This window comes from Myxine glutinosa, chromosome 5 (assembly GCF_964187855.1).
Source record: "Myxine glutinosa chromosome 5, kmMyxGlut1.1, whole genome shotgun sequence".
Classification (NCBI taxonomy): Eukaryota; Metazoa; Chordata; class Myxini; order Myxiniformes; family Myxinidae; genus Myxine; species Myxine glutinosa.
In genome coordinates, this window is record NC_136265.1 from 163,913,236 (window position 1) to 163,924,364 (window position 11,129).

General features: G+C 43.9%; 1 protein-coding gene across 1 annotated transcript; it reads right to left on the reverse strand.

Annotated features, from left to right (window-relative positions):
- Positions 1 to 3,898: 3,898 nt before the first annotated feature.
- Positions 3,899 to 5,145, reverse strand: LOC144892071 (uncharacterized). Its single transcript, XM_078777235.1, has 2 exons — positions 5,031 to 5,145; positions 3,899 to 4,892 (listed from the first exon to the last, which is right to left on the reverse strand). Exons 1-2 carry the CDS (start codon positions 5,085 to 5,087, stop codon positions 4,044 to 4,046), a joined length of 906 nt encoding a protein of 301 aa, XP_078633361.1. The 5' UTR covers positions 5,088 to 5,145; the 3' UTR covers positions 3,899 to 4,043.
- Between the last annotated feature and the right edge of the window lie 5,984 nt (positions 5,146 to 11,129).

Sequence of the window (11,129 nt, forward strand, 5' to 3'; positions counted from 1 at the left end):
CCGCAGAGCATGGGTTTTTTTTTTTTTTTTTTTTGTATACAAGATCGAGGCTAGTGAAAGAGCGAACATTAATCACACAGAAAGACAAACAGACACATAAAACAAATAACATCGGGAGCGGTAGACAAGATGGGGAGAGAGGGGGAAGGACACAAACACAACATTTGAGAGCAGGGACCGAGAGACATGGAGACATCGAGAGATCTGTGGGAGGGAGAGGGCTTTGGGGGGGAGGCATGTGAAGGGGGGGGGGGGGGTGGGAGAGGTATAAACATATGGACACTGCCAGGATTTCCAGGAAAGAAGTTGGAATTTCAAACAAGGTGGATCTGGGGTGAATTAGTGGGGGTAGAAAAGATCAAGGTTATGGATGGGGGAAGATAAGAGATGGTGGTGAACAGCTGTTTTAAAGACCTGGAGGGAGGAGAGGGATTGAAGGGAGTGTGGGAGTTTGTTCCACAGGTGGGAGAAAAGAGGAATGAAAGAGTGAAGGTGAGCAGAGAGCCGAGATTTCGGCAGTTTAACCATCAGAGGGTTGCTGGCAGATCTTGTGCGACCTGTAGGAATATTTGGGGGACAGAGCACAGAGAGAGCTGGGGGAGCAAGGCCGGAGAGGAGTCGGTAGAAGACAGAAAGACCACCTACCTGCCTGCGGTGAGTGAGTGAAAGGCCCTCAGAGATAGCTTCATCGCGGGAGATTCCAATGATTTTGAAAGCTTTGGATTCAACAGCGTGAAGCCGAGCCAGGTGTGAGGCAGGAGCACCAGCCCATAGGGGAGAACAGTATTCCATTGTTCTCCATTAAGCTTGGGGTATTGTTCCATTGTTCTCCACTTGAGAACGACTAACAGGGTTGGCCTTTTTCAGGCACCATGGTCCCCTTTTTGAAGCGATGCTTGATGCCCTTCCTGCCGCCAACCCTGTTAGTCGCCTCTTGCAACACACAGGGAATAAATAACCAGTGAACTGGTACTCAATTTGCCGACTTCGGAAGGTTGACAGGTTGAGTCAACCCCCCTGGTGTTAATTCAGCGATCGACCGGGATTCGAACCCAGGATCTTAGGATCCCAAGCCGGCACCCGAACCGCTAAGCCAACACCAGGCTTGAAATCCTAATGGTTGTCAAATATAATATAATTTATTGCAAAATAAGGGCAACTTTAAAATGGCAAATGATCAGACCATCTGGCATGAAGCCGAAGCATCACGGGAGATTCATTATGGAATTGGTGGAGCGAAGATTCATGATGTTAGCATTCATAAAGTTACTTTATAGCTTTAACTCAAATAGGAAAGCTGATGCAGGAAAAATACGAAAACAAAACATGTTGTTCAGCGCATCTCGTATCACCTTCCTTTCCTCCACTATAACGGGATGATGCAACTTTTTATGGTAATACAGCAACATGTGCTGCAAATAGATATTGAAACTCAGTTGGAAACTAGAGAGGAAATGCGCAGTAAAGGAAACTATGGAAGTCATGCTGTTGACATTAAAGAAGGACTTCGAGACTGCATCATTCTGATTTAGCCACTGAACATCCGACGGATGTAAACGATGATGCTAATTGCAGCGGATTTGTTGGGCCATCCCAATTTGTCATCATCCTGTCCGAACGTTGAAGGATTTTATGGATACCCTTTTTATAAAGTTTCGATTGGAAGAAAACAGGTGTTAAACTGGCTGCTAACCATAACAGCTCGGGCGAGGCAGGGGGAGGGAGCGTGAGGTTGGGTATGGTAAATGAGGAGGAGAAGGAAAAGTTGTTAAGCAGAGGATAGCAGAGTGGGCAGTGCCTCATTAGGAATTCCTGTTTTATTCGCACAAACTTATCTTCTGCCAATATTTATCTTTCACACAAGTCTTCTGCGACTTGTCGAATCAGGAAATTACAAGTGATGAAGAAGAAGTGGGGTGGGGGTATTGAGGGAGGAAATTATAGTCAAATCATTTTGGACATACAGTGCATTTAGAAAGTATTCAGACCCCTTCACATTTTTCACATTTTGTTATGTTGCAGCCTTATGCTGAAATCGTTTAAATTCATTTTTTCCCTCATCAATCTACACTCAATACCCCATAATGACAAAGAGAAAACAGGATTTTAGAAAGTTTTGCAAATTTATTAAAAAGAAAAAACTAAAATATCACATTGACGTAAGTATTCCGACCCTTTGCGAAGACACCTGAAATTTAGCTCAGGTTCCTCCCATTTCTCTTGATCATCCTTGAGATGTTTCTACACCTTGATTGGAGTCCACCTGTGGTAAATTCAATTGATTGGGCATGATTTGGAAAGGCACACACCTGTCTCTATAAGGTCTCACAGCTGACAATGCATATCACAGTAAAAACCAAGCCATGAGGTCGAAGGAACTGCCTGCAGAGCTCAGAGACAGGATTGTGTCGAGGCACAGATTTGGGGAAGCCTACAAAAACATCTCTGCTGCATTGAGGGTTCCCAAGAGCACAGTGGCCTCCATAATTCTTAAATGGAAGAAGTTTGGAACAACCAGGACTCTTCCTAGAGCTGGCCGCCCGGCCAAACTGAGCGATCGGGGGAGAAGGGCCTTGGTAAGAGAGGTGACCAAGAACCCGATGGTCACTCAGGCTGAGCTCCAGAAATCCTGTGTGGAGATGGAAGAAACTTCCAGAAGGACAACCATCACTGCAACACTCCACCGATCTGGGCTTTATGGCAGAGTGGCCAGACGGAAGCCTCTCCTCAGTGAAAGACACATGAAAGCCCACAGAATCTTGTTTCTCACAGTCTGAGTCCTTTAGGTGCTTTTTTGCAAACTCCAAACGGGCTTTCATGTGTCTTTCACTGAGGAGAGGCTTCCGTCTGGCCACTCTGCCATAAAGCCCAGATCGGTGGAGTGTTGCAGTGATGGTTGTCCTTCTGGAAGTTCCTCCCATCTCCACACAGGATCTCTGGAGCTCAGCCAGAGTGACCATCGGGCTCTCGGTCACCTCTCTTACCAAGGCCCTTCTCCCCCAATTGCTCAGTTTGGCCGGGCGGCCAGCTCTAGGAAGAGTCCTGGTTGTTCCAAACTTCCTCCATTTAAGAATTATGGAGGCCACTGTGCTCTTGGGAACCTTCAATGCAGCAGAAATTTTTTTGTAGGCTTCCCCAGATCTGTGCCTCTGCACAATCCTGTCTCTGAGCTCTGCAGGCAGTTCCTTCGACCTCATGGCTTGGTTTTTGCTCTGATATGCATTGTCAGCTGTGAGACCTTATATAGACAGGTGTGTGCCTTTCCAAATCATGTCCAATCAATTGAATTTACCACAGGTGGACTCCAATCAAGGTGTAGAAACATCTCAAAGATGATCAAGATAAATGGGAGGAACCTGAGCTAAATTTCAAGTGTCATAGCAAAGGGTGTGAATACTTACATCAGTGATATTTCAGTTTTTTCTCTTTAATAAATTTGCAAAACTTTCTAAAATCCTGTTTTCTCTTTGTCATTATGGGGTATTGAGTGTAGATTGATGAGGGAAAAAATGAATTTCAACGATTTCAGCATAAGGCTGCATAGTCTAGTAGGAAGACTAGGTCCCCCTGCACCCCCCGGAGATATACTTCTAATCAGTGTTTCTAGATTGGAAAAAATATGTAGAAAATGACTAGCTATGGCCCCAAGCTGAAAAAATGTCCCACATACCATTTTTATGCAAATTACTGCTGCCATTATCAAAAAAACGATTTTTGACATATCTCAGCCAATATTGCAGATAATTGAAAAATGAAGGTGTCTAGACCCATGTTTTGAAGGGCATAGATCATGATAGAACTATTCATAACATGATTACATGTGTCTATGGTATACTAGTATGCTAATTAGTGCTTTATTTACAAAATAATCACAGTTTTACGAAATAATAGACTCATATTAAGGTCCGTCTACACAGACGTTAACACAAAGTTTTATTTTTCTAAATATTACAACTGTCAAAATAGTCCTAGCACTCAATGTGACCACTCTTCTCTTGCTTGTTTTAGATAAACATCATTAGCATTAGTGATTCTACACTGAGTCAGTCATCATCATTTTCATCGAAATCGTCAGAGTCAAACTCTTCTTCTCCTTCCTCTTCCTCCTCCTCTTCGTGCTCTCCTGTGTTCAGAAGATCCACCAGTGAGGTTGGTAGGATGGGACCACTGGACCACATTGGTTTCAACAGTCCTTCATCAGTCCTTATCCATCCTTGCTCCTCATAAGGTTTTGGCTTTTCGATGATAGGTTGATCGGCTCTTTTGTACAATGCTACGCGGTGGTTCACACGCTGGATGTGCGGCTTCAGGGCAGACTGGCATGGAGGAAGGCGAGCCAGATCAACCTTGGACTTGGATGTGAGGGTCTTGTCCTCTCCCACCATTTTTCGTAGCAGCTTGGCACGGACAATGTCCACTGATGACTCGCGACTCTGGCCGTACATCACACAGGTGAATTTTTCTAACTGCCTCTCCACCTCAGGGTTGGCATCCCAGTTGTCACCCAGTTCACCGAATGCCCTGTGAAACCTGGGATTCTTCTCCAGCTTTTTCAAGGGCCCGACTTTTCCCTTCCCTTTGAAGGCACTGGTGCAGTCTTCTCCGCTGAACACATAGTACCCCAGGAGAGTGGCACAGTAGTCCTCTCCCAGGGATTCTGCCAGCTCAGAGACGTTGACAAGTTGGCGATGCTTCCCTGACCCTGTATCCAGGTACACCGTCAGCTTGATGTTGTGGGCATGGTGGAGCAGGATCAGGAGGATGTCTGTGTCCGGTGTTCTGACTACAGCGTTCTTGTATCCGATGGTAGCAGCATGATGGAGGTACAGAACCACCCTGGTATCAGTCTCTTCCTGGTTGCTGTAGATCGTGGGGAGTTCACGTACCTCGACCTGAAACACAAAAAGGCACCGCATTTCAATCACCAGTCACTGCCAGTTTCAGATCTAGACAAACATCACAGGTAATCACCTTTTTTTCAGGAAAAATTACAAATTGAATCGCCATTCACGAAGGGCTTTCAATTTTACCTTGCCATTCGTTGAGGCAAGTTGGTGGGCCTTCCCCTCCACGATCAGCACAGCCATCTCTGTTCTCTCCAGCCTGGTAGCTGCCTCTTGTCCACTCCACACTTTCAGAAGAAGCTGGCACATCTGCTTTTTGTTGTCGTCATTTGCAAGGAACATTTTGAAATGTTTACAATGTTGCTGCCGTGCACACTGGTAGTGGTTTTATTCAAGTTGTCCCACTCACAGTGGAATACAAGGTTGCCCTCTCCTGTCACAATTTGTGGTGTACGATAAGTTGAGACTTCATCCAGGACCTTGGCGAGAGCAGTTTCCAACTCCAAGGCGAAATCGTAGCTCTCAGAGTGTCCAAGCCTGTGTAGTATTGTGGTGAGCTGTTTGCTTCGGAACAGGTGCCTTACAGTCACACAGAGGAGAATGTGCTTTGGTAACTTCCATTTTCCATCTGACACTGCACGGCACAGATCTTGTCCAATGGAGAAGACCAGACGCTTCACCTTTTCTGTCTCGATGCCCTCCTTGCCAGTCATTAGCACGCTGAGAAAGCGGACAAGGTCTGGAGGTAGGATGTCTTCAGGATTGAGCTCCATGTCTTCAGCTGTTGGTGGCCATGGTTGGTCTTTACACTCTCTGAAAGCCTGTAGAATACCCTGGCGAAGTTGGAGGGCAACATTTTGGTTCTTGTTTGTGCTTCCGAGTGTGAATGCTCGTGCGAGAGCATTGGAAACTGTTATGTTTGAGCTGTGCACAAGCCAGAAAGAAATGACATCACATTTGTCATGATCAACCTTCGTGAAGTGGATATGCTCCTTGATTGGGTCATTCTGTAGGCGTTTCAGTAGTTTCTCTGACCGATAATTTGAGTTCTCATATCCATTCAGTTTCAGTTCCTCGACATAGAGCAAGCGCAAGGAAGAAAGCTGTAGAACTTTATTCTGCTGGATGACCTGGGTTTGAATGTGTTCCAGTACTGAGTTGAATGCCTTTTCATGGGCGGCTGACATGCAAGCCTGCTCCTTTGGTGCTTCGGCTCTGTGAATCGCACGCTCATAGTTGTAGAATGCTGTGCGGAAAGCTTTAAAACATGACGGATGGTGTTTGGCCTCACATGCAAAGAGGTCTTTGTTTTTCACCTTTCGATGGAGTCGATAGAGACCCATTTTCTCAGCCCGTGTTTCGATTTGCTCCCATGCATTTTCTTTGTTTTTAAAGGATGGGAAGGTTGTAGGCCTCTCAGTATTGCGATGAGCATCTTTGGTCTCAACTTTCTCACAAAATATACACTCTGGCGGGAAGATGGGTTCAGCAGAACCTCCTGGTTTACGAGGAGAGTGATGCCATGATGAGGTTGATGGCCCTGGTTCTGTATCATCTCCCAGACGATGAAAGTGGCGGACAAAGTGCTTATAACACTTGCTGTGATATCCTACTCTTTCTAGGTCATCAGGAAGAGTTGCCGGGATCTGATCACATACTGATTGCATACGACATGGGGAGTCATGCGGTTGGTTGAGACGTCTATCCCGGATCTTTTGAAGCAGTTGCAGTTTTTCTGAAGCAGATCCTTTAATTTTACGGAGGGGCGTGAAATCCCCATGATCAGACATGGATGGTACATGAAGGATGCATGTAGGAGGAGAGCTTTGGACTGCAGGTTCTACACTCCGTTTTCTTTTGGGCATGCTTGCTGTCGATGTCTACCATCACTGTTAAATGACAAATAAGAAATCACGAATGATGTTAAAAGTGCCTGTGAAAGGAGGCTCTGAGTTTTCAGTGAGGTAACAGAGGTTCTGAGTCATGTTCTACACTAGGGTACTTTTTAGCTGACTAAACCATGTTTAGTGGCATCAAAAGTGCTAATAGCTAAAACATCTAAATTCTTCCACACTAACGTTAGCTATCTAGGCCAATGAAACATTGTGCTAAGTTACTGTAGCTAGCTCAGCTGTCGTGCCTCTTTCTGGTTCAATTCATATACAGAAGTCAACAGATATGTCTCATGTTTGGCATTAACAAAAGTTTAAGTTACACCGACATTAGGAACATACTGTACATAGATGAGGCTAGCTTTAACGTTAGCTAACATGGTGCTAGCTGGCTCAGCTGTTATTCTGCCTGTTTATGATTTCATGCAGAAACTGAAGTCAAGAGTGTGAGTAACATTATAGTTAGCATCTTACCTGGCTAGATTGGAGGATGAATACCAAGAACAACACACAGATGGAATGGAAGACTGAACTTTCAACTGAGGTATTCAATAACATCAACGTTACCAATTGATACGAGCGCGCGACATTACCAATTGATACGAGCGCGCGAGCGCGCATGTTACATGGATGGAAATGTAAAATGGCAGCTATAGCAGCACTACTTTGGATCTCTAGTCTGTCATTTCTGCACTGTGATTGGATAACATAAAAAAATATGTTTGGGAGTTAACAGCAGGAGTTGGTAGATTTTACGTGGGCTGGGTGAGAAACCTTTAAATAAGCAAGTGAAAATCTCTCGCAATACAAAGTCAATGGTGGGAAGAAAAGTTGAGTGGTACCAATGTTACTGCCAATGTCCCGCCCCTATGCAAGACTCAGGAGCATCTTGTTGACATTTAACCTTGAAAATACCTGGGTTTAGACCCCTTATGTACCATGTTAAGTTATCTGCAGTATTAACGTATCCTTATCATTTGTAAAACTGATTATTTTGTAATTACAGCATTAATATGCATACTAGTATACCATAGACACATGTAATCATGTTATGAATAGTTCTATCATGATCTATGCCCTTCAAAACATGGGTCTAGACACCTTCATTTTTCAATTATCTGCAATATTGGCTGAGATATGTCAAAAATCGTTTTTTTGATAATGGCAGCAGTAATTTGCATACAAATGGTATGTGGGACATTTTTTCAGCTTGGGGCCATAGCTAGTCATTTTCTACACATTTTTTCCAATCTAGAAACACTGATTAGAAGTATATCTCCGGGGGGTGCAGGGGGACCTAGTCTTCCTACATAACAACATAACAAAATGTGAAAAAAGTCAAGGGGTCTGAATACTTTCTCAATGCACTGTATATAAAATTAGACCTATAATTACTTTACTCTCAGAAAAATTAGGCCTATAATTACTTTACTCTCAGACAATTTTTTCCATAAACTTCCCGTGTGTTTTGTGCAATCTGGAATACAAAATGTTTTGGAAATCAAATGCTTGAATTAGAATTAATGTTACGAAATTGGATAAGAAATCATCCCAACAGACAGTGTAATTTCAAATGCTTTTTTTTTCCCCACAACGGTGCATTCCCACCCACATGGAACCAACCTGACGCGTGTTGAATACGGTTTAACCGAATCACTTTTGTTTGAACGATCTCACGAGAAATGCAACAGCATTTCGAGAAAGACTTTCAAAAATAGCGTTGCAGAGGTGGAGTGAACGGGAAACAAGCATGAAGCACTACCGGCGAAATTGAAAAAATCTTTCAGCAAGAACCAATTTGAGATCGCAATTATTAACTAGAACGGCATTCGGCATCGCGAATAACTCAGCCAGGCTGAAAACAGTTTACGTTTTATATCCCACCAATAGGTCAGATCTGGATTCGGATCTGAACCAAATTCTAATCGGCTTGTTCTTGTCACTTACCCAACTACCCATCTTACCCAACACATCCACCTCGTTTTGTCATAACTCATGTCATAACAACTTTTTGAAATATCGTGCTATATATCGTTTTTGGCCTTGTCACCCAATAGTGAAGAATCAATTTCAAAATATATAAATTGTCGAATCCAGATACGGATCTTCACCAAAATCGAATCAAATCATCCTTGTCACACACACAACCTGTCCACCAAGTCCATCCGCAGCTCAATGGAATACTGCTCTCCCCTATGGGCCGGTGCTCCTGCCTCACACCTAGCTCGGCTTCACGCTGTTGAAACCAAAGCTTTCAGAATCATTGGAATCTCCCGCGATGAAGCTAACTCCGAGGGCCTTTCACTCACTCACCGCAGGCAGGTTGGTGGTCTTTCCGTCTTCTAACGACTCCTCTCCGGCCTTGCTCCCCTTGCTCTGTCCCCAAAATATTCCTACAGGTCGCACAAGATCTGCCTGCAACCCTCTTATGGTTAAACTGCCAAAATCAAGACTCTCTGCTCACCTTCACTCCTTCATTCCCCTTTTCTCCCGGCTCTGGAACAAACTCCCCCACTCTCTTCAATCCTACTCCTCCCTCCAGGTTTTTAAAACAGCTGTTCACCACCATCTCTTATCTTCCCCCATCCAAAACCTTGATCTTTTGTACCCTTGTTAATTCACCCCAAATCCACTTTTTTGAAATACCGACTTCTTTCCTGGAAGTCCTTGCAGTGTCCATGTGTTTTATACCTCTCCCCACCGTCCCCTTCCCACGCCTCCTCCCCCCAAGCCCTCTCCCTCCCACAGATCTCCCGATGTCCCTGCTCTCCATCCTGTCTCCTGCTCCCTTTATCATATGTTTCATGTTTTATGTGTCAGTTTGTCTTTTTGTGATCAATGTTAGCTCTTACACGAGCCTCGATCTTGTATACAAAAAAAAAAAAGTTTCATTAAAACCCATCAATAACTTTGAGATATCGTGCTATATATCGGTTTTAGCCCGATCACTCAATGGTGAAGAATCACTTTTTAAAAAATATTTAATCTGGATTCGAATCTTCACCAAAAATTGAATCAATTCTTCCTTGTAACACACCCAACCTGTCCACCAGGTTTCGTTCGAATCCATCTACAACTTTTGGAAATATCATGCTATATATACCGTTTTTTTGCCCTATCTCTCAATAGTGAAGAATCACTTTAAAAATTCTTAAATCCAGATCCAAATCCGGATCTTGAACAAAATTGAATCACGTCTTCCTTGTCACATACCCAACCTGTCCACCAAGTTTCGTCCGAATCTGTCCACAACTTTTTGAGATATCATGTTCACAGACAACAAACAGGGGGGTAAAGTTAACCTCCATAACCTCCACCTTCCGTGGTGGAGGTAATTAAAACCTACACCACAGACTTCAAAGTTTAAGTTTGTAGTGTAGGTTTTAATTTAAGACAAGTTGTCTACAGACTTCCAAATCTCAGACTTCAAAATAAACCCACGTTTAAATGAGGGACCGTTCTTTCGAGACGACTCTTTAAAATGTGATGCATCAAGAATAATTATTTTCTCATTCCTTGCAAGTACAGATCTGTATGGTCACTTCGATTGCATGCGTAGAATCGTGCACTTTTCCTTTCCCTTTAACAGTCAGGCAAGCTAAAGTTAATTCAATCCCAGCCTCACAGTATGGCAGAACTTAAAATTGCTGCTGGAGAGAGGCAGCAAGCAGGTAGTAAGGCAATGTGGCTTGCCTACAGTAAGTACTAATGCCACTACTATTGTAATTGCCACTATGAACCACCTTTAGAGACCATTTTTCCCCGCAGAGCAGTGGTTGGCCTTTTTCTGGCACCGTGGTCCCCTTTTTGAAGCAATGTTTGATGCCCTTCCTGCCGCCAACCCTGTTAGTCGCCTTTTGCGACACACAGGGAATTACCAGTGAGCTGGTACTTAATTTGCCGACCTCGGAAGGATGACAGGCTGAGTCAACCCCCCTGGTGTTAATTCAGCGATCGACCGGGATTCCAACCAAGGATCCCAAGCCTGCACCCTAACCGCTAAGCCAACACCAGGCTATTGTAATTGCCACTATCACCAACAGTAATCCTGGAAAGCACGTGTGATCACATTGTGCAAGTGTGATCACATGAGAAGTCATAAATAGATCCACAGCAGTGATGTATTTCACCCTGAAATTTAAAAAAATGCCACAAACGAGTATCGAGAGATTGGAACGGGGTGACGTTGATACTATGGTGGCTTTTTTATTCTTTTTAAAATATTTTTTTTACAAAGTCTAGGCTCATGGAAGAGAGATGCAGGATAAAAATGCAGCGTATTGACAATGGGGCAACAAATGGACACTAGCAAGAGAATGAACGCACAGGAAAAGAGGAAAGAGGAGGGAGAGGGGGGGAAACACAGCATTCTACAATTAAGGAGGGTTGAGTT